The sequence below is a fragment of the Garra rufa genome, chromosome 21 (genome assembly GCF_049309525.1).
Source record: "Garra rufa chromosome 21, GarRuf1.0, whole genome shotgun sequence".
Taxonomy (NCBI): Eukaryota; Metazoa; Chordata; class Actinopteri; order Cypriniformes; family Cyprinidae; genus Garra; species Garra rufa.
The window spans coordinates 2,535,271-2,560,327 of record NC_133381.1 but is presented as its reverse complement, the minus strand read 5'-3'; the positions used below and the strand labels follow the sequence as shown (position 1 = coordinate 2,560,327).

Below are 25,057 nucleotides of genomic sequence, written 5' to 3'. Positions count from 1 at the left end.
AAAAAACGAAACAAAACAAAACACGACACAAGATATAAACTTGCAATTACAGGAAAAAAAAGTCCAAAACGTGAGAGATAAATGTGGATTTTTTGAGGAAAAAAAGTCCAAATGTAAGACATAAACTTTCAATTCTGAGAAAATAAACGAAAACGAAACAAAACAAAACAAAACACAACACAAGATATAAACTTGCAATTACAGGAACAAAGTCCAAAACGTGAGATATAAACTCAAAATTCTGAAAAAATAAAATAAAATTAGATTTAATCTTGCAATTCTAAGACAAAGGCCAAAATGTAAGATATAAATGTGCATTTGAGAGGAAAAAAGTCCAAAATGTAAGTAAATTCGCAATTCTAGTAAAAAAAAAAAACAAACAAACAAAAAAAACGCAAGATATAAACTTGCAATTACATAAAAAATATAAAAATATAAACAATATAAACTTTCAATTCTGAGAATTTTTTTCCCCAAAATCTAAGCTTTAAACTCGCAATTCTAAGAAAAAAAAAAACACAAGATATAAACTTGCAATTACATAAAAAAAACTCAAAATTAAAAAAAAAAATACAATATAAACTTTCAATTCTGAGAATTTTTTTTTTCCAAAATCTAAGCTTTAAACTCGCAATTCTAAGAAAAAACTAAACACAAGATATAAACTTGCAGTTACAGAAAAAAGGTTTAAAATGTTAGCTGTAAACTCAAAAGTCTAAAAAAAGGACAAAATGTGAGATATAAACTTGAAATTCTGAGAAAAAGAAAATTTGAGATATATAAATTTACAATTCTAATTTAACAAATAACTAATTGTGAGATATAAACTCATAATTCTGGGGGAAAAAAAGTCAAAAATGTGGTATATAAAATGTGATATGCAAAATGACAATGCAATAGGTAAAATAGCATTGTATTTCTTTAAATTTACATTTTCCTATACATATGTGCAACATTTAATGAAAAATGAAAATGAAAATTCAGTTCTATAATTTACATTTGCCATTTGCTACACTAGTTTCAATATGCAAAGCAAAAACAGTTTAACACTTTAGCAAAATTAAAATAAAAAATGCATTACCCAAAGTGATTAGACATGTTTTACACGTACAAGCAGAAACTGTAGTAAAATGATGATTTAAATGCTGTCGCACTGACGAGTGTGGTGATCTGACAGGCTCTCTTCTCTTCCAATCAGGTGAAGTCTTTTGAGAAAGACCGTCAGTCGGAGAAGAGAATTCCCGAGTCGGAACTGGTCGATCACTTCATCCAAAAGAGCCGGACCAAACTCTCAGAAGAGAGAAACAGGTGACATGTGTACGCTGATGCTTACAAGTGTAATCCTGTGTCAGAGTCCAGAGGAAACATCTAATGCTGTTCTTTCTCTCATTTTTGCTTGTCAGAGAGATTTCTGAAGGTGCATCTCTCCAGAATCCAAAGGGATCATTATTAGGAAACTCAGGTACGGGGTTTTCATGCAGAATCACAATCCACAATCTTGCCTTACAATCATTCTCATTTGATTTTAGGCCTGTTTTGCAAGCTATTGAGCAGTAAAAACAAACTAATTTCCTTGTTTAAAAAATATAGCAGCTGTACAACATGACAAAACATGAAGAAACTAAACTTTTTAGTCCAAAGTAGGGGTGACCAAAATCTTATTTCAGGCAAAATTTAAAATTGGCTGAAAATGTCGCATTCATGCCGTCTGAGATGTAGATTAAAAACATAAAAATATTTTTAATAATTTAGAAAATGTATATTTGTTTACAAAATGAATAAAGGCTTTTTTTAAATTCTTTAAAATTCATATGTGACTAATCAAATGTAAGTAATACATGTTAATGAAATCTGGGATTTTTGTTTTCATTTACCCTTGGAAACACAACAAAGAAAATCAAAATAATAAATACATTTGTATTCATTTGCAATCATTTGCTCATGATTTTTAAATTTACTTAATGGTGCATTTTTTTTATGGTGCATTTGATTAGTCACATATGAATTTTAAAGAATTAAAAAAAGCCTTTATTAATTTTGTAAAAATTATACATTTTCTAAATTGTTAAAATATTTTGACATTTTTAAATCAGTTTAATTTCGTATTATTTTTTAAAATGATTGTAATGGTTTTAAATTACATTTATTATTATTATTATTGTATTTTTAGCTGAATCAGTCCATTTCCAGGTTTATTATTCAGATATTTTTATAGATTTTAATGGCTGTATTTCCAAGTGTACATGAAAACAAAACAATCCCAGATTTTCAATGACAATCATTACTTACTTTTGATTAGTCACATAGGAATTTTAAAGACAATTGTCTAATTTGTGATTTAGCTACACTTGTTGCTGGATCCTCTGCAGTGAATGGGTGCCGTCAGAAAAAGAGTCCAAACGGCTGATAAAAACATCTCAATAATCCACAAAACCACTCCAGTCCATCAGTTAACATCTTCAGAAGACAAAAGCTCAAACAAATCCATCATTAGGATGTTTTGAACTAAAACACAATTACATAATCCATAATAACACTTCCTCCAGTGAAAAAGTCCATCTCCTATTGTCTCTCACATCAAAAACCCAGCCACATATTTGTTTAGAGCTGTTTATAGATTTGTCTAAATTCAGACCAGACCACTTTTTCACTGGAGGAAGCGTTATTATGGGTTATGGACTCAATGTATTTTAGGGAAAATGTCTTAATGTTGGATTTGTTTCAGCTTTTGTCTTCTCAAGACTGATGGACTGAAGTGGTGTGGGTTACTTGTGGATTATTGTGATGTTTTGATCAGCTGTTTGGACTCTCATTCTGACGGCACCCATTCACACTTCACACTTTTTTTGGCACTTGAAAGAAATGAAATGAATGTAAGGTTTGTCCAACAGATGTTGGAGTGAATCCTCATGCTTTGATCTTCTCATGTGTTTGGTGTCCATCAGGTGTGTCTGAATCACACGGGAGCAACACCATGAACGTGAACCTCGTCACGCCTGAGAAACTCTCAGCCAGCTCCCGACGGAGATACGAGACGCAGGTCGGCGCAATGATTTCACGTCTGACATCATGGGAAACATGCTTTCTTCCTCGTCTTGTACCTTTAAGGCCTGTAGAGATTCTCCTTCCCCTCACAATCACACATGCTTGTTTGTTTTAGGAACTTCCCATTAATCCACAGTAAACCTCAGTGTTGCTTTTGGCCAAGTTTCCCCTTGAAGTTTTCACACTCCATTGCAATCAAACATGGAGACGTCTTGAATCTGTGACCCAGCTCAATTGGTGTTTAATTCAGCATGCGAAAGCCTTTAGGACAGCGCTGACGCCCTTCTGAAATAATGATTGAGTCTGGTCTAGTGATGAGCAGCCAATCCCAACCCCTGCTGTTCTGTGCTCAGCTTTATTACATTCGATGAAAACTTTTGTTTTCTGTCCTTTTGCATCATGAACATCAGAGAAATTCTGTTTTTCAGATCCAGTCGCGATTACAGAATCTGAGCAGCAACTTGCAGAACAAGAGCAACGACATTGAAGTGCTGGCTGTGAGTATATGATGTCACTTCCTGCTCTCAGATCATCACGTTTGCAACAGTGCATTTTGGCAGACATTTTTATCCGAAATGACTAACATTGCCGATATTTGCCATTTTTAATGGCTTCGGAATCCGCCCAAGAATGCAGCAAATTACATTGTATTAAATGCATATATTAGGGGTCAACCAATATAACAGCTGAAATTTGTTATTTTTAAATAATAATAAATGTTAAAATTATAGTTATAATTCTAAATGATCATTTCTAAAATATTTAAATGATAAAAAAAAAGCTTTTTTATCAGGGTTGCAAAATACTATTATACCGATATGCAATATTGGAATTGGCCGATAATGGCTTTAAATGTAAAATATACGAAAAAACTAAATACACTAAAATAATGTTATGTTTTGATTCAAATGTTAAAAAAGCTTACATAAAAAAAATCACAAACATGACATTTGTCAATTTTAAATAATTTTTGTATACTGATTTATTCATTAATGTTACATTTTTCAGATTTTCAGAATTTTTACAATTCTTTTGCTTTAGACCATCTACAAATCTTAAATCTTAAAATAAAATTGAAGGTTACCACTGCATTTTACTGGAGAAAAAAAAAGAAAAAATTGATATGTAGTTTATTTATAGTTATTTTCAAAGCATCAGTGTGCTGTAATTATAAAATAACTTTTTAATTATTGTTTGTTCTTGTTCTTGTTCTTGTTAAAAACTGACCAAAATGAAAAATAATTTGCTTATAATTTGTGCACAAACAAAAAGAAATATATCGCTATCGGCCACAATGAGTTGAACAATATTGGCAAATCCAATATATTTTATAGTTTTTCTGCATTTCTAATTTTGACAAAAGTGGGACTTATTTTGACTTTGACAAGAATGCTGCAACTTACATTGAATTTAAGGTATACATTAGTGTTTAAACAATATATTTCCAAGGCCGATATTTGGCATTTGTAAAATAATCGGCACCGATAATTTAATTAAATTGGCGTAACATGGACTTTATTTGAGACTATTTGATTCCCAGTGCACACAAACTTGTCAGAATACTGAGTACACTTAGTTATAGTGTTTACTTCCTTTTTATTTGGGTTTTAACTAATTCTTTATTTGTGAAAAATGCTGTTACAGGATTACAAAAAACAAGAAGTTGGTCAAGCATAAATCCACTTATTTGAAGTTCTTTTTTAATATTTATTCATTTTACAGTAAGTTTATAACAATACATTTCATTGCAGCTATTGTTATGCATCTTATTTAAATTAAATAGTATTATATCGTATATAACAGCTTTATCATCTTATCTGCCAACATCTCTTTAAAATATCGTCAAAAGATCAATTTTATGAGTTCATGCATTTCTTTTTGCTATTTGTGTTTTTAACTCTTTATTTGTGAACATACTGTTATATTATTACAGAATGTAAGTTAAACTAAAAAAATAAAAATAAATTAAAAATTCAAATCAAATAAAACAATGCTTTGGTGGCAGTCAAGAATTACCTTTTTTATTATTAACTTCAATAAACTAAAATAAAAAGAATTCATTTCATTATTGTCTTTGATAGTTTGTATTTTTAAAGGATTTTATAGTTCTAAATTATATTTGTGCATGATTTCAAATTCATTTATTAATTATTAGCTACTTTTTGAGCAAGTTAAAAATAAAATCTATGCATTCATGCCTTTTTTTGTCCTATTTGTGTTTTAAACCTTTTTTTTATTTGTAAAAATACTGTTATATTATTACAGAATGTAGATGCTAAAGCAGAAATCAATTCCTTTCACAGATTTAATTTAAAAAAAATTCTAATTGTGTTTTCAAATTGATTTAATGCACAATTATTTAATATTAATTACTGGAATTTCAATGCATCTTATTTTAATTGAATATAATATATATTATCTTTATATTGTCCATCTGCTCTCTAAGATATTGCAGTCGGTTGCTCAGTTGTCAGCTCATGCATGATTCCTGCAATTCGAACCTGTGACCTTGGTGTTGCAAGCACCATTGCAAGACTAATTTCTCATTTAGCATTCTCACAGAATTTGGATCTCCCAGTGAAATGATGAACTGATGTGAGAGGCGTGAACACTTGTTAGTGACATTCACATCGCTGGCATATTTAGCTAATTAGTGGTTTTGTGGGGAATAAAGCGGTTTGCTGTTTCTCTCTGTTATTACACACTTTACAAAACTCCCTTTAACCCCAAGTTACGGGTTCAAATCTGAGTTTGTCCCTGAGCCAGAATCTCAAGATCAGGAAGCAGAACCACCTTAAGCTGTTCAGACAGTCTGATCAACATCTGAAGAGCATGAGAACAAAGCCTGTTTCCTCTTATGCTTCTTCTGTGGCATATTTGCTCCAACTTTTACCCTTAAACACTCATTTCAAGCACTTCCTGTTGACGGGTACGCCGTGTTTATATGGCACCGTGTCCGTCTGCGCTTTTCTGGAGATAAGCCTCCATTGTGTCTGCGAACCTGACCTTCACAATCTCTCCTGTCGCATTCCTCCGCAGGTCGATCTGCCCAAGGAAACGCTCGTCAACTTCCTGTCCCTGGAGGTTAGTGCCGCCCGCTATTATTATTATTATTATTATCAGCTATTCTGAGGAAATACACAACATTCCAGTGGAACACAATGGGAGAAAGCGGAAGAGAGGGGGATCCTGTCTGCTGACAGCAGGACGAGGGCTTTCCTCGTGATCAGGGAAACCCTCTCCTTCAACACCCATGAGTCACTGCAGCGGAGAACAGCCTGTTCATGTCCTTTAGCCAGAACAACAACAGCAGCTCTGTGGAAACTCTGATACGTCCTGGATCTAAACAAACAAACCTAGCAACTACAGTCATGTTACTGACACGCTAATCAGCCTACAGACATGATAACATGCTAAAAACAGACTACTGATGCTAACATCATGCTAGCGACATTCTAATAACAGGCTAATCATGTTTGAAACATGCTAACGACATGCTAATCATGCTAGAAACAGACTACTGATGCTAACATCATGCTAGCGACATTCTAATAACAGGCTAATCATGTTTGAAACATGCTAACGACATGCTAATCATGCTAGTAACATGCTAGTAACTTGCTAATCATGCTAGAAACATGCTAATCATGTTATAAACATGTTAACAACATGTTAATCGTGCTAGAAACAGACTACCGATGCTAACATCATGCTAGCGACATTCTAATAACAGGCTAATCATGTTTGAAACATGCTAACGACATGCTAATCATGCTAGTAACATGCTAATAGCTTGCTAATCATGCTAGAAACATGCTAATCATGTTATAAACATGTTAACAACATGTTAATCGTACTAGAAACAGACTACCGATGCTAACATCATGCTAGCGACATTCTAATAACAGGCTAATCATGTTTGAAACATGCTAACGACATGCTAATCATGCTAGTAACATGCTAATAACTTGCTAATCATGCTAGAAACATGCTAATCATGTTATAAACATGTTAACAACATGTTAATCGTGCTAGAAACAGGCTACTGATGCTAACATCATGCTAGTGACATTCTAATAACAGGCTAGTCATGTTAGAAACATGTTAACAACATGCTAATCATGCTAGTAACATGCTAATAACTTGCTAATCATGCTAGAAACATGCTATTCATGTTAGAAATATGTTAACAACATGCTAATGAGGCTAGAAACATGTTAACATGTTAATCATGCTAGTAACTTGATAATCAACCTATTAATGCTAACATGCTAGCGACATTCTAATTATGCTAGTAACATGCTAATCGTGCTAGAAACATGCTACTGATGCTAACATCATGTTAGCGACATTCTAATAACAGGCTAATCATGTTAGAAACATGGTAACAACATGCTAATCGTGCTAGTAACATGCTAATCATGTTATAAACATGTTAACAACATGCTAATTGTGCTAGAAACAGGCTACTGATGCTAACATCATGTTAGTGACATAACAGGCTAATCATGTTAGAAACATGCTAACAACATCCTAAGGCTAGAAGCATGTTAACATGCTAATCATGTTATAAACATGTTAACAACATGCTAATCGTGCTAGAAACAGGCTACTAATGTTAACATCATGCTAGCAATATGTTAGTAACATGCTATTCATGTTAGAAACATGTTAACAACATGCTAATGAGGCTGGAAACATGTTAACATGTTAATCATGCTAGTAACTTGGTAATCAACCTATTAATGCTAACATGCTAGCGACATTCTAATTATGCTAGTAACATGTTAATGTTAGAAACATGTTAACGACATGCTAATCAAGCTATAAATGCTAACATCATGCTAGCTCCACATTAGTAACATGTTAATCATGTAAGAAACATGCAAAAAAACATGCTAGTTCCTTGCTTATCATGTTAGCAACACGCTATTGACATGCTAATCATGTTAGACACTTGCTAATCATGCTAGCAACATGCTATGTATCCATTTATTCATCCATCTGACGGACTATTGCCTTTAAAACATTCAAGGTTTAAGCTTTAAAACTGCTTTAAACTTCAATGTTTTTCAGACAGAAAACCACACCATTGTTTTCAACTTTTTCACACTTTCTGATCAGGCCTTTTCAAGCCGTTTTCAAGTTTGTTTTGGAACATTATAATGTTGTTACTGTCACGTCTGAACTATCGAATGCATCCTTGATGAATAAAACCATTCATTAACTTTTGGTTTTGTTTCACTTGATCAGAGTTTCCACAAACCGTTTGTGCAGCACATGGATAATAATCAGAGATGTTTGTTGAGCAGTAGATCAGTGTATTAGAATGATTTCTGAAGGGTCATGTGACGCTGAAGACTGCAGTAATGATGCTGTAAATCAGGCTGATTCCACATCTGACTGGATCTGCTGTTGTTTGTGTGTCAGTTTGACGGCGAGGAGCAGTTCAACTTCAGTGTGAAGACTCTTCTCTCTCGACTGCCCAAACAGAGGTACCTCAAATGCATCTGTGAGCAGATCCACCATTTCAAGATCTCCAAAAGGTCAGAGTTGAAGCCCATTCACACGACACAGAATAACTAGACTGAGAACTGCAGGAGTCCACATTTGAAGTGGACTAAAAAAGTTTTCCTAAGACAAGAACAGGTATCGGTTTGGTTTTAGGACAACTTTAATGAACGCTTTTGATCCACTTCAAATGTGAACTAGTGGATATCAGCCTCAATGTTTTGGTTTATTATAAACTCACTCTTCATGATCTGGAAAAAAGATTCTGAAATTGGTTCAAATCATTTGAGCGAATCAGTTTCATTTGATTATCTTTTGTCTTTTACCTCGTAGAAAAAAATACATCGGTGCTGCTGTGCATCACTGTTTTTGATGCTTTTTAGTCATTTGATGAGTTTTTGCTGTATGTCTGTAGAGTTTTTCTACATTTTATTTCAGTTTTAGTACATCAAGCTAAACAAAATAAAATGAAAAATGTTGCTTTGGCAGCTAGCTAGAATAAAATTATTTTAACCTTCTGCTGCTCTTCAGTCATTTTTGACCAAAAAATGTATCTTTTTAAGTTTAGTTTTCTCATCAAGTATAATTATTTTGTACTGCGGCCAAACAAAATCCAACTAAAATCTAATTTTTTCAGTATATATATATATATTTTTTTTTTTTTTTTTTTTTTGTGATATCAACCTCAAATTTGGAGCACAACTTGTTTAGATTTGGCTTTGATTTTCTCATTTTTGGACTAAAACATGTTTGGAAAATGTATATTTCATGTAATATTTGAACAGTGTTTTTATGGATTTTTTTTGTAAAAATAAACACATAATTTGTTTATTTTGTTTAAATTTTGTTAAATACTGCATAAATATAATCCCCAAAAATCCCCTAAATGTACAAAATATTAAATAAGAAAATGCTACTAAAAAGTAAAGCATTTCATTGACGTAAAATAATAATAATAATATTAATAATTATTATTATTATTATTTTAAAAAATTCCAAAAGTTTTCCAAAAGTTACCCAAAAATCCTGGAAAGTTTCCAAAAATTAAGCAAAGTTTCTGTCCCTTTGTAACCCTACCAAAGCATTATTTTTTTACATTTTACTTGATTTTGTTGTTGTTGTTGTTAATTGGTTTTAATATATATATATTGGAAAATATATATTTCATATTACATTTCGAACCCTGTTTTTAAGCATTATTTTTTTGTAAAAAATAAACTTGTAGATTTACGAAAGTTTAAGCTGGAAATGTAATTTTCAAGTTGATTTAAAAAGTGGTAACATTTTCATTTTCAAGTGTTTAACAGATAATAAATTAATTATAAATATTGCATAAATATAATTTAGTACCATAAAAAACACAACCAAACACAAATATAGAGCATTCATTTAATTGAAGTAAAAAAAAAAAAAATAATAATAATAATAATAAAAAGTTCCGCAAGTTTTCCAAAAGTTATCAACAAAAATCTTGAAAATTTTCCCCCAAAATTATGGAAAGTTTCTGTCCCTTTGTAGCCCTATCAAAGCATTAATTTTTATATTATGTTTCACTTTTATATCATATTTTTACATTTTACTTCAAAAAACATTTATTTTTATTGTTGTTAATAGGTTTTATCTAACTGTATTCCAAAGTTATCTTGAATAGTCTCAGTATCTTGTATCTTGGAAAACCGAGTACTACAAGCTAATTTTTTTGTAATATCAACCTCAAATTTGAAACACAACCTGTTTAGATAATTTCACAGTTTTAGAGTAAAACAAGTTCTGGAAAATGTGTATTTTATATAAAATTTGAAAAGTCTTTTTTTATCCATTTTTTGTACAAAATAAATGTGTGTATACATTTTTTTTTTTAAGTTTTTAATGTAACTTTTTTTCACTTCAGCAGTAATCTGCTAAATGTTATCTTTAAAAAGAGACCAAACTTTAGTCTGTGCTGAAAATCATTTAAGATTTACAATAGTTATAAACTTATAAAGTGGTTCACCGATAATAAATGAATTATAAATATTACGTAAATATAATTTAGTTCCATAAAATCCCCTAATAATACTATTAATAATTAAATAAATAAATAATAGTTAAAAAAAAAAAGATGGCAAGTTTCTGTCCCTGTGTAGCCCTACAAAAGCATTACGTTTTTTTTTATATTATATTTCAGTTTTATATTATATTTTCACATTTTACTTCAAAAAACATTTTTTTTTATTCTTGTTAATTGGTTTTATTAATTGTGTATCAAACTATTTTCCAAAGTTATCTCAAATAGTGTCAGTATGTTGTATCTTGGCAAAGCGAGTGTGAGTGTTTTATTGTTAATCTGACAGCGAGACCCGATCCGCTTTTCCTCAAGTGTTTCCAGACGCTTTTATTGAGGATCGTAAAACCTGATCCAAGAGCTGATGCTCATCAGAAGCTCTTTGTTCTCAGCGCAGGTGCTGAAGTCACGTCTGCTTTCTGTTTGACTCTTCACCCAAACTCCAGCCGCAAATCAACACGTTTGTAGCCCTAGTTTTGCCCCTCCGCTGAACAAATCAATGTGACGTTCCTGTGTTTGGGAACAATAGAGTCTCACTGGATTCTCTCAACAGTTGTTTCTAATTTCCTCATGAGCTTGTGTGTGTGTGTGTGTAGCTCATGTTGATTCTCAGAGTACGGTCATTTAGAAACAATGGAGAGATTGTGCAGCAGATATTAGGCAGAGTTCTTTCTCTTACAGACAGTTGTAAAAAAAATCCGTCCCGTGCAGGTCTCTAATCCAAGTCTACATCTAGCAATTTTTTTTTTTTTTTTTTTTTGCCATCGGAGTTTACATCTCACAATTTAGACCTTTTTTTTTAAAATTGAGTTTTCAATTCAACACATTTCGCAATTCATATATATATATATATATATATGAATATATATTTAAGCAATAAGGTACGAGAGGCCGTGCTGTATCATGAATAAATCACGGCTGAAGGGCGTTGTTAGGTACGACGCGAAGCGGAGTGCCTGCAACCCCTTCAGCCGTGATTTATTCATGATACAGCACGGCCTCAAGTACCTTATTGCTTTTATAAAACGGTTACCACACAATAAAAATATTAAAATCAAAAATATTAATTTATATATATTAAGTTGTAAGTTTTCATAAAGTAAAATCATTAACTGCCTTCCGCTGTAAAAAGTAGTCCCTAACTGCTGCAGCTGTGTTTACGTTGCTAAGGGTGGTTGCTAAGGGGGTTCAATGATACACAAAACCGTTGAGTGAAACGGTCATAGCCGTGCCGTATCATGAATACGACACAGCTGCTGACCAATCAGAATTGAGGAATGGAACTAACCGTTTTATAAATATATATATATATATATATATATATATGAATTGTGAAATGTGTTGAATTGAAAACGCAATTGTAAAAAAAAATACATATATTGAAAGTTTACATCTTGAAAATTCAGACTTTTTTTTTTCAGACCTTTTTTCATATTGAGTTTTTCAATCCACGTTTACAATTTATTTTTCACAAGTAAATTTTTTTTTTGGCCAGGTAACAATCCAAGTTTACATTTTGCAATTCTAATTTTTTTTCAGACTTTTTTTTACAGTTGCAAGTTTACATCTACCAACTGTTTTTTTTTTTTCTACAAAATTGCACTTTTGCTGTTTTTTTGGTTATTTGTGGTAAAATCAAGCTTTCATAGAAAGTAGCAGTTAAATATCTTATTCTTAATTTCTGAAATTTCATGACAACTGAAATTCAAGAAGTGAGGAAACTCAAATATCGTGTTGTCTTGATGTGTTTACCATGCTGTGGGTTGTGAGTTTGATGTTTTGTGTGTTTTCAGGGTGGCTGTGGTGGTTCTTTACAGCTACAGAGACGATTATTACAAGATCCTGCTCTGATTTCACTGCCCAGGCAAACACACTTCCTGTACACACTCTTTTTCTATGGAGGATTCATTGGCAAAGGCTGCTGAGTGTCATCTGAAGGGTCCATCAATAAATACTGTACAGTCCACAACTGAAGGAAATAAAATATTTTCCTGTATCACGTTGTCTTGCTTATTAATTCTTTCTTTAATTTGACTTTTTTTGTTTAGAATCTTCATCTGATAATAAAATTAATAAATCATATTTCAGCTTTATTTCAAGTAACAAAAATGTTTTCATGTGCCTGAACAAAAACATTTGTGGATTTTTTTTGTTGTTGTTAATATTCATAAGGTCTGATATATATTTATAATTTTAAAGCAACATTGATGAAAAGGCAAAGTTAGTAGTTATTTCAGGAAAAAGAAAATCCTCTTCAGATCAAAATGAGCAGAACCCAATAACTGGGGTTAACAAACATTTGTCACACAATCCATTTTTATTTGAAAAACAAGTGTACATGTTACAGCCGAACATCTATTGAGTCGTGGCAAAGGTCAAATAAATAAGAGGGCGATATAAAGCAGACAGACGGTTTATAAAATCTGTACAGCAGCTTTGGGTTTCTCTGCAACTTCACAGACCAGACAGAAATCAGTCACTTACTAGAGTTTAGTATTAATAAATAAATGTGAAAAAATAAATAAGATACTTTCCTCTACTATTTTTATGGTTTTTGTACATTTATCATTCGCTGTAATTCCCCTGCGAGCAGCTTTTTTTGAGAACAGTCTAAAACCCTCTGTTTCTTTTACTGAAGTCCCATTTAATGTTATTTAAAATGCAAAACTTCCTCCTCAGTATGGAAACCTGTTTCTGCCACAAAATAAACTCTTTTTGCGAGTTTATATCTCGGAATTCTGACTTAATTTGCAATAGTAAGTTTATATCTCGGAATTCTGATTTTATAAATTTGCAATTCCAAGTTTATTAATTTGCAATTGTGAGTTTATATATCAGAATTCTGACTTTATAACTTGCGAGTTTATTAGTTTGCAATTCCAAATATAGATCTCGGAATTCTGACATAATTTGCAATTGTGAGTTTATATCTTTGAAATCTGATTTTATAAATTTGCAATTGCGAGTTTATATTTTGGAATTTTGACTTTATAACTTGCGAGTTTATATCGGAAATGTGTTTATTAATTTGCAATTGTGAGTTTATATCTCGGAATTCTGACTTTCTAACTCGCAATTGTGAGTTCATGTCTTGCAATTCTGAGAAAAAAAAAGTCAGAATTGTGAGAAGTCGCAATAACCTTTTTTATTTTTTATTCAGTGGCGGAAACAGTCTTCTATACCTCAGTCCATTAACTGAAACTAAACAGCAAAAATGTCTTGTTCTGAATTTCAAGACAGCCATTATTAACATGTGAGAGTCTTCAGGACTTGAGTGGATCTGAAGTTCAGTTGGTTATGAACGAGGGGAACGTTTATTCCGGCCACTGCTCCATCACGGGGTTTACAAGCGACTAACAACAAACTACAAGTAAAACACTTGAACGAACAGAAATGAATAAACAGACTGGAGAGGTCAGGAAACACGTCTGTCCCATAAAGGCCTCAGAATATGATCAAAATCTCTTTTCTATGGTCCGTTTGGATCACACCAATGTCTCTGAAGGTCTGTTTGGTTTGTTTCTCCATCGTGGAATGACGCCGAACATCTTCACGTCCGTCCAACTGTGGTCCCGTCGAGGCGTTCTGACGCTCCGAACATCATAAAAACACTAAATAAAGCAGGAGATGTCAGGCGCAGTTCACAGTACTTGGTTGTTCTTGCGCCGGAGGCGGAAGCTCCAGGAGTCGCCGGCGTTCGGTAGGGTTTCTGGCCTCTGAAGAGCGTCCAGACGAGCTGTGAAACGACGCTAGCGCTGGACGTGTCCGTTGGCGAGTCTGGCGCGCGGGATGGCGATCCGCTCTCCGCTGGCGTCCGTCGGGAAGCTCGCGGCGCCGTCGCTCTTCACGCTCTGGAACTGACTCTCTCTGGACGGCTCCATGTACACCAGCGAACCCTTGTTCACGTGTTTCTGCAGGATCACCGTCTGACAGACAAACCGGAGACAAATGAAACTGACTTCTACTTTTCTTGTGATGCATATTGTTTTTAGAAAATGATGTGAATAGCTCTATTGGATGATTGGGGTGATTTTTGGGGGCGTGCAAAAAAGAAATAAAAAAAAATTGGGGGGCGGAGCACAAAAAAAAAAAAAAAAAGTAGTGCAAAAAAATTAAATGGAAAAAAATTTGGTGAAGAGTGCCAAAAATGAAAATAACTAATTTGTTGGGGTGAAAAATACAAAATAAAAATAATTAGTTGGAGAGTGCAAAAAAAGATATAAAAAAAATTGTGGGGAGCACAAAATTTTAAATAAATGATTTGTTGGGGAGTGCAAAAAATACAAAACAGAAAAAGAATTTCTTGGGGAGTGCAAAAAAAAAAAAAAAAAAAACAAGCTGGAGAGTACAAAAAAAAAAAGTTTTTTGTTTTCTTTTTTTTTGGGGGGGGGGCACAAAAAATAAATTTATTGGGGAGAAAAAAATACAAAACAAAAAAAGAAATGATTTGTTTGACAGTAAAAAATAAATAATTATTTGTTGGGAAGTGCAAAAAATAAATTAAAGGGATTTTTTTTGGGGGGGGGGATGCAAAAAATGCAAAAAAAAAAAAAAATTGGAGTGCAAAAAAAATAGAATAAATAATTTTGGGAAGAGTACAAAAAATAAAAATCATTTGCTGGGGAGTGCAAAAAAACGACAAAAAAATGTTAAGAGTGCAAAAAATAAAATGAAAATTAATTTGGTGGAGAGCGCAAAAAAATAAAGATTTCTTGAGGGTTCAAAAAAATTATTTGCTGGGAGTGCAAAAAATAAAAAATAACTGATTTGTTAGTGTGAAAAATACAAAACGCAAAAAAATACATGATGTTTGCAAAAAATAAAGATTTGTTGGAAAACAAAAAATAAACTAATTAGTTGTGGTGCATAATTACAAAATGATTCGCTGGACAGAAAAAATAAAAATAAATAATTTGGTGGAAAGTGCAAAAAATAAAGAAAAATAATTTGTTGGAGTGCAAAAAATAAACAAATAGCTGATTTGTTGGGATGGGACAATGCAAAAAATAAGCAAAAAAGAAAAATGATTTGGGGAGAAAAAAAAATATTGGGGAGTGCAAAAAAAAGGGTTTTTTTGGAGCAAAAAAAACAAAAAAATAAAAATAATTTGATGGGGAGTGCAAAAAAACTGCAAAAAATAAAACTGATTTGTTGGGATGAAACAAAAATAAATTATTTGTTGGACAGTGCAAAAAATAAGTACAAAAAAAAAAAATTTGTTGGAGAGTACAAAAAATACAACAAATCCTATAGTTTTTTCTCAGAAACGCATCACATGACAGAGTTTAAATGGGCTGTAAATGAAGATCATGTCGACTTTATGACAAAAGCAGTTGTTCTGCAGGAGTATTGTAGTATTATGTTCATATTTGACACTCATATGCTCTTCTTCAGAGACTCTTGGCCTTTATTTCAGCTTTAATGGCTCTGATGACGTGGTTCGTTCTCGAGTCGCTCACCTTCTTGGGTGCGCCGTAGCAGGACATCTGAACCCAGTTCTTCCTCCGGTTCACCAGGACGGCCACCATGAGGAAGATGACGACGGCCAGCAGGATGCCGGCCAGGATCCAGGCCGCCGATTGGTAGATGAGCGTCATCTCCGTCTGGCTCGGGACGTCCCGCGAGGGACCTTTACCATCTACACAGAGAACAGTGACGTCAGGAACAATCCATCTTGTAATATGGCAGTATTTCCAGCTCTGTATTGCCTCATCTAATCAGCGGAAACTAAAACAGCTCAGATTTTCCTCACACTGATGCTGTTTTCATTGGCTGCTGAGTCTCGTATTGTTCTCAGATCAATGAGACCAACACAAGACAGCACCTACTAGAAAATGAAGCATTAAATCATAAAATTAAAATAAATAAATAAAAGCACTAAAAATGAGGCATATAAAAACTAATCAAATAAAAAAGCTAATAATATGAATTAACACAATTACTAAACAGAATCATAAAAATGTAAATATATAAATCATTAAAAAAATACTTAAAGAAAATACAAACAAAATCAATATATATATATATATATATATATATATATATATATATATATATATATATATATATATATATATATATATATAAATAAAATCAAAAAAATAAAATAAATTAAAAACAGAACAAATTATTTACTTAGAAAAATCTTAAATTGAAAAAATAATATCTAAAAAAAATTAAAACAGTTATTAATCAAAATAAAAGACTTACTAAGAACAAATTAAATCATAAAATGTAAAATAAAAAAATACTAGAAATTTAATTATAAAACTGTAAAATTAAGAATTATGTATTCTGATTAACAAACAAAATTATTTTAAAAAACACTTAATCTACACAAAACACTTACTAAAAACAAATTAAATCATAAAATGTAAAAAAAATATAAAACTGTAAAAATAAGAATAATGTATTCTGATTAATCAAAAAAATAAAACACTTAATAAAAACAAAATAAATCATAAAATGTAAAATAAAATAAACTTTTAATTATAAAACTGTAAAATCAAGAATTATGTATTCTAATTAGCAAAAATAAAACACCTATTAATAATTAAAATGTAAAACTAAATAAATAATTTTAAAACAAAAACAATAAAAATGTAAATTTAAAACATTATATTCAAAAAATATAACTTATTAATCAAAATAAAACACTTACTAAAAACATACAATCATTAAAAAAGTAAAAAAATAAAACTTAAACACCTTTTAAAAATGATTCATTAAAATGTAAAACTAAATGCATTTAAAACAAAAACAATAAATAATAAAAAACATTAAAAATTAAAATTAAAAATAAATTATAAAAATGTAAATTTAAAACAATAATAACACTTACTAAAAACAAATTACATAATAAAAATGTAAAACTAAAAAAACTAAAAATTTAATTATAAAACTGTGAAATTAAAAATGATTAATTCTGATCAACAAAAATAAAACACTTGAAATTAAAACAAACTATAAAATATAAAATGAAAATAATTAAATGTTGCTTTCAAAAAATAAAACATTAATCAAAATTTAAACTAAAAACAAAAATAAATCATAAAAATGTGAAAAAAAAAAATAATTATAAAACTGCAAAATTAAGAACGATGTATTCTGATCAACAAAAATAAAACGCCTATTAAAAATGAATCATTAAAATGTAAAACTAAAGCAAATTTAAAAAAATAAAAAAAAGAATTAAAAACGAATTCTAAAGTTGTAAATATAAAAAGTAAATAAAACACTTGAAATTAAAACAAACTATAAAATAAATATAAAACGTAAATAAATAAATAAAACTTATAAAAATAAAAATGAATCATTAAAATGTGCAACTAAAATTATTTTAAAACAAAAACAAAAAACAATACAAATTGTAATAGTAATTTAAATTAATTTAAATAATATTAAAAAATAAATAAAACACTTATTAAATTAAAAATTGAACTAGAAAATATCAAATTCAAATAAATAATTTTTAAATAATATTCCCTCATCTAATCAGCTGATATAAAAACAGCTCAGACTTTCCTTGCACTGCTGTTGTTCTGATTGGCTGCTGTGCTTCATATTGTTCTGATGGTTACAGCTTTATGGTGTCATTGAGAGCATGAACATGGACACAGAGCTCAAGATGAGACTGTGATTATTACCAGTGACGCTGAGGAGCGGAGGAGCGGCGGTGATCCTGCTTTCGGTGACGGCCGTGGACAGCATTAGCGGGACCGATGTGCTTGAGATCTCTGCGAACACAAAACAATCCAGAGTCTCTCAAACATCATCTGAACTCATTACTCATTCAGCTCACTTCTCATGGACAAAAACAAGCTTCAAAAGATGGCGAGCGAACCCATATCACACCAATGTTTGTCTGGCTTTACTGCCTTTCATTACATTTTACACTGAGCACTTCAGGGGTGATTTCTTTTTAGAAAACAGATTTCAGCTCAGTTCTGATTGACTCAATCAATAAAATAAATTAAATCACAAAGTTAAAACACTTACTAAAATTTTACAAATCACAAAAAATATAAAATATAAAAATAAAAAATATTTTTCATAAATTTAGCAGCTCATAAAAACACATGTAAAATTTAAATAATTTTTATTGTAATAAAACAATAAAAACAAACTTTGTAAACATTATTGTAATTATAAATTTATTTTTAATTTGATAAATGAATTAAAATAAAATATTATTAATTTGTTTAAAATAAACGATTCATTGTAAAATTCCACTAATCAAAACACTAAAAAGTATTAATTAATTAATAAAAATATAATAAAAAAACACACTCAAAGTTTAATTATAAAAAACGAAATTAAATCACTAAAGGAAAAAAACGTACTTAAGTTTTACAAATTACAAAAAATTTTACAAATAAAATCAATATTTAAAAAAATTAAGCAGCTAATAAAAATTAATGTACAATTAGAAATAAATAATTAAAAGATAAAACAATAAAAATACATTATGAAAAACGTTATTTTAATTATCAATTTTATTTAATTAATTTGATAAACAAATAATTTATTGACTGGAAAATCCGAACAAAACACTAAAAATGAATAATTCATTAATTTATAAATAAGATCAGTGAGATGAAGCCAACACATACTAAAAATGAGTCATTAAACCCTAAAATTAAATAAAATAAATAAATGCACTAAAAATTAAGCATATAAAAACAATTTAAAAAACAAACATATAAAATTAAAATAAATAAATAAAAAGCACAAAAAATTAAGCATATAAAAACAAATTAAAAAAATCTAAATTAAAATAAAGAATTTTAAAGAAAAAAACTGAATTAATTAAATTTAATTAACAATCACTAAACAGAATCATAAACACGTCAAATTGAAATATATAAATAATTTTAAAACAAAACCAAAATTAATCATTAAAATAAAAACAACAGCAAAAATACTTACTAAAAATGAAAAAGTTCCATCGAGACTCAAACACCACAGATCAACCTCAGCTTTCGCCTTTCATTACATTTTACACTGAGTGACTGTCTTAAAGACTTTTACAAATTGCAAAAAAAATAATAATAATAATAATAATAATAATAATAATAATAAAAAAATTAATCAAACACTAAAAATTAACTATTAAAATATAAAATAAACATTTAAAAAAAACAATAAAAAAAAAATCATACAAAAATAAAACAATGATTAAAATTAAACAAATTATAAAAATGCATTATTTATAAAATGGATTATTATTGTTTTTAAATTATAATAAATATAAAAAAATATCAAAATATAACAGGTGATAAAAATAAATAAATGTAAAATTAAAATAAAAAATATCCCTAAAATCATTGTCTGATATTTTGCCAATAATGAGTTCATAATTTATTAAAATAAATATAAAAATAAAAACAAATCAAAATATAACAGGTGTGAAATTTAAATAACTTACAGCACATACTAAAATAAACAAAAAATGTCAAATTAAATGATTAAAAAACACTCTCTAAAAATTGTCTTTTAAACAATTAAATAATTACTTTTTCTGATTATTATTGATTGTTGGCGAGTTAGTGATTCTACTCCACTGTTTTCTACTCTTACGGTTCAGTCACTATAAAGCAGCTGTAATAAGCCAGACGTACCCAGCATGCATTGCGGGCAGCACTGGCCCTTGCGCAGCACCGGGATCCTGCAGTCGGCGGCCGGACACTGCTGCGAGAAACAGCGGACGCTCCCGTTCCGGCAGACGCAGCTGCTGCAGGCGTTGGGTTTCCAGGAGTCTCCGTCCCGCAGGATTTCTCCAGCGCTGGAGACACACGACTCCTGACGGCTGCCGTTCACGGGACGCTGCTTGTCCTCTGAGAGCAAAAACACACAAACACATGACAATACTGGACGTGATGTTACTGTACGCCATCCTGCTACAGGTTCACATGTGTTACATGAGCCAATGGAGGGACACATGTGTTTTGTGGCCTGCAGGTCATGTGTAAAAGCGTCCAGTGGGTTTATTGATAGAAACTCGCCTCAGGAGAAGCTTTGTGTGTCTGAAGCACATGTTCATAAACCAACCACAAAACTAACCAGTGACACGTGCTCCTTTTTATTATTTAATCACATTTGCCACTATACAAGTTTTTTCTATTTTAGTTATATAAAAAATATTTAAGTAAAACACTAAAATATATATATATATATAAAAATATCAAAATAAAATACTAAAATGTACAAAAATGCAATACAAATATTACATTAAAAATATTTATAATAATACAAAAACAAATTAATTATTTTAATTTCACATTTTTGTTTCATTTATTTACTTTTTTTACACTTTTTTATTATTTATTGTTTTTTTAATGATTTTTTTTAATGACATTTTAATGACTAATTTTTAATAGGTGTAAAAGTATTTTAATTAATTTATTATTAAAAAAAATATTATTTAGTATTTAAAACAATCAAAATAAAATAATTTTTTTCAATAATTACATTTTTACATTAATTTTAATAAAAGATAATTTTATGAAATATAGGGCTAGGGTTTATTGAAAAATCAAAAAAATAAAAAACATTACATTAAAAAATATTTATAATACAAAAAATATTTACATTTTATAGTAATAAAAGTTTTTTTATTTATTTACTTTTTATTTACATTTTTACATTTTTATTTAATTCATTTTATTTATTTTTTTATCATTTATTTTAGTTTTACATTTTAATGATACATTTTTAACAGGTGTAAAATATTTTAATTATTTTTTAAAAATATTATTTAGTATTAATTTAAAAATATATAATAAAAAAATAAAAACAAAACCCTTTTTACTAGATTTTTTTTTAATTATTACAATTTTAATAAAAGATGATTTTATAAAATATAGGGTTAGGGTTAAATTTCAAAATAAATAATTTCAAAATAAAAAAATTATTAAAATAGAAAACCAAACATTATCATAAGAATGTAAAAATAAAATAAATAAAATTAAAAATGATTAAAAAATACAACATAAACAAATATAATAATAATTAATTAAAAATAATTATTTAGCATTCATTAAAATAATAAAAAAACTAAAACACTTTTTAGTATACTTTGTTTTTGTTTTATTTTTAGATTATTACAATTTCAATAAAAGAACATTTCATAAAATATAGGGTTAGGGTTAAGAGTTCATTAAAATAAATAATAAAAAAGTAAAAAGCAAGTTAAAACAAAACAAAATGAGTATCATAAGAATGTAAAATTTAAATAAATAAAATTAAAAATTATCACAAATAATAAAACATATGAACATTATTAGCAACAATAATAAAAAAAAATATTAAAATTATTAATAATAACAAAAAAATAATTGTTCAATTAAATAAATTTAAAAAATTTAAATAAATGCCATCAAAGATGCAAAATTAAAAGAAATATTTTTAAATATAAATAAGTGTACTAAAAGTGTTTTACTTTATTTTACTTTAATTTATTTTAGTAAATAATACAGGATTTAAATTAATTCATAAAAACAATGCAATCATTTAAAAACAAATAAAAAAACTAAGTTTTTTTTACAACATAATTAATAAATAAATAATATTGCAAAAGCATCAATACATTACTAAAATGTTAACTTGAAAATGATCTGTGCTACTTTTTATTTTATTTTTATTTAAAATTATTCAATCTTTACTATCAGCAAACTCTATAGTAGTTATGTCTCTCCAGAGAATATGGTGCTATAAAAGCACGCTGAGGGCTTTATTTCAGTGATATGTCGGTGATGTAATGTAAATGTAAGTGTGTGTGTTTGTAGTACCTGGACAGACATAGCAGCAGCTGTCTTTGCTCCTGACAGGCGTGTGACACAGAAGCGGAGGACACGCTTCAGAATCACACAACACGCGTCCCTGTCGACACGTACAGCGCGTGCACTCGTCCAGACGCCACGTCTCTCCCTCAACGTACAGCTCACCGCCGGCAGCACGACACACAACCAGATCCGGACCCTCCGGCTGACCGCTGCCCGACTCGTCTGCACAAACAAACACAATGCAAATCAGCATCGCACAATAATGTCACACTGAAGACTGCAGTAATGATGCTGGAAATTCAGCTGCACATCACAGGAATAAATTACATTTGAACAAATATTAATATAGAAAACAGCCGTTTAAGAAAATTTTTCTTAATTATTATAGTTTTTACCAATACTTTGTGCTCACTTTTAATATTCTCCATTTTAATTTTAGTTGATGTTTCTGTCATTTGTGATTAGCTGAAATATATCTATATAGTTCTTATTTTTCATTATTGTGGTTTTTATTAATATTTTTAGTTTTTTTTATATTTTCCATTTTAATTTTAACCCATGTTTTAGTAATTTTGTTGCATGGTTTTATCATTTTTTATAATATTTTAATCATTTGTTTGTTTTTTAATTGTCTATTTAGTTTTTACACTTTTACTCCTTTTTTAAATTATTATACTTTTTATCAATACTTTGTTCACTTTTAATATTTTTCATTTTAATTTTAGCTAATGTTTTATTCATTTTGTTGTGTTTTTGCCGTTTTTTATTAGTTTCTTTTATATATCTATTATATAAATATTTTATTATCGTTTATTATTATGTTTTTTTATTAATATTTTTAGTTTTTTTATATTTTCCATTTTCATTTTAAGTCATGTTTTTAGTAATTTTGTTGTCTGTTTATATATATATATATATATATATATATATATATATATATATATATATATATATAAAAATTGTAATAATATTTCAGAATTTTTAGTGTATTTTTGATCAAATAAATACAATGATTATTAGAGACTGCTAAATTACACACTGTATTTTGCCAATTTTTTTCACCACTGCATAAATGAAAGATCCAATATTTGTTTTTTACAGTCTTGCCTTGCTTTTCAAAGAAAAAAATCAATTACAAAACAACAATTTAAAAATAACACTGAACATTTGTAACATTCTAGTAGACATTATAGCCTAGCAACAAAACACAATTGAACTTAAAATTAATAAGTTAGTAAAATAATATTCTTTGGCAATTTTTAAGAGGCCCGTCTTGAATCAGGCATGTGTTTTTAATCTACAAATAAATGCAGCTTTGCTGAGCAAAGGAGAATGTTAGAATAAATGTATTAATAGAGCTATTTTTGTCTTTCTTTTGTATTTTATTTTACAGAGCAACAGTAAAACGACAATACTAACATTTCTGAATGTTGACTTTTATTTTGTGGTAAACCCGCAAGAAGACCTCAGTCCTAGTTTTTGCTGGCAGCAGCAGATTTGTGAATGATTGTCATCTTTGGTCTTTGAACCCTGGCTAAGGAGCTGCTGTCAGAATAAACACAATTGGTGTCTGGTGTATTAGACAACAGAACGTTCTGGAGTTGATTGACTAATGGATGATTTCAGTCATCATACAGTAACCTTTCTCTCCTCATGAAGACATGCGATGCGCTTCTAAACAGTCTCTCGCTGTCGCATTACGTCATTGTTCGCTATCATTTATTCTGCCTTTTTCGCTTTTTTTTTTATTTATTTTGGTTGCCGAACATTGGGTGCATCCCTAGTTTTCAGTATGGTACCTTCACAGGCGGGGCAGCACTGTTCTGGTGGGATCACAGGATGTGTGCAGGTGGGTACGGGACAGGTGATCAACACACACATCTCTCGGCCGGAGTGGCAGTAACAGTCCCGGCAGCCGTCGTGCCATCCGTCTCCCTCCTCGAAACGCCGACCGCCGGCCGTCAGACAGAAGCTGGAGGAAGCGGTGACCGAGGCGCTGGTGCTGGACACACGTCTGTCTGCGTCTGAACAACAGAAAAACAATGCCACACCAATGAAACAACTCATAAAAGAAGACCATCAGAGATTATTAATGACAGTAAACGTAAACTATAAAAGGAATTTTTACACTTTTACTCCTTTTTTTTAATTATTATACTTTTTATCAATACTTTGTGTTCACTTTTAATATTTTCCATTTTCATTTTAGCTACTGTTTTAGAAATTATGTTTCTTTAACATGTCTATTTAGTTTTTACTTTTTTATTCCTTTTTATTATTATAGTTTTTATCAATCAATCAATCAAGTTCACTTTTAGTGCTGTCAAATGATTAATTGTGATTAATCACATCCAAAATAAAAGTTTTTGTTTACATAGAATATGTGTATACTGTGCATATTTATTATGTATATATAGACACACATATATGTATGTGTATTTATATATGCAGAATAAATATATACAGTACACACACATATTATATAAACAAAAACTTTTATTTTGGATGTGATTAATTGTGATTAATCGTTTGACAGCACTACTTAATATTTTCCATTTTCATTTTAGTTATAATTAATGTTTTAGTAATTTTTGTTGCATGTCTGTCATTTTTTATTATTTTTTAAAAATATATCTATATAGTATGGTTATTATTAATATTTTATCATTATTAG

The 25,057-nt window shown here is 29.7% G+C and overlaps 2 protein-coding genes across 3 annotated transcripts in view; one reads left to right on the top strand and one right to left on the bottom strand.

Moving 5' to 3' along the window:
* Positions 1–12,596, top strand: part of eif2ak4 (eukaryotic translation initiation factor 2 alpha kinase 4) — a 52,864-nt gene extending 40,268 nt beyond the window's left edge. For both annotated transcript variants that reach the window (XM_073827202.1, XM_073827201.1), the window contains exons 33-39: positions 1,199–1,308; positions 1,404–1,462; positions 2,946–3,040; positions 3,474–3,542; positions 6,085–6,129; positions 8,476–8,591; positions 12,394–12,596. In XM_073827202.1, coding sequence (XP_073683303.1) covers positions 1,199–1,308; positions 1,404–1,462; positions 2,946–3,040; positions 3,474–3,542; positions 6,085–6,129; positions 8,476–8,591; positions 12,394–12,451 — 552 coding nt within the window. In that variant the 3' untranslated portion in view covers positions 12,452–12,596. The remainder of the gene's footprint in view (positions 1–1,198; positions 1,309–1,403; positions 1,463–2,945; positions 3,041–3,473; positions 3,543–6,084; positions 6,130–8,475; positions 8,592–12,393) is intronic.
* Positions 12,597–12,904: 308 nt separating this feature from the next.
* The window catches only part of LOC141296223 (cysteine-rich motor neuron 1 protein-like), a 60,115-nt gene continuing 47,962 nt past the window's right edge, over positions 12,905–25,057 (bottom strand). The window contains exons 8-13 of the mRNA XM_073827496.1: positions 24,183–24,407; positions 22,390–22,605; positions 20,221–20,436; positions 18,247–18,336; positions 16,060–16,238; positions 12,905–14,526 (exon numbers count right to left, since the gene is read on the bottom strand). Of these exons, the coding sequence (XP_073683597.1) occupies positions 14,350–14,526; positions 16,060–16,238; positions 18,247–18,336; positions 20,221–20,436; positions 22,390–22,605; positions 24,183–24,407 (1,103 nt within the window). The 3' untranslated portion in view covers positions 12,905–14,349. The remainder of the gene's footprint in view (positions 14,527–16,059; positions 16,239–18,246; positions 18,337–20,220; positions 20,437–22,389; positions 22,606–24,182; positions 24,408–25,057) is intronic.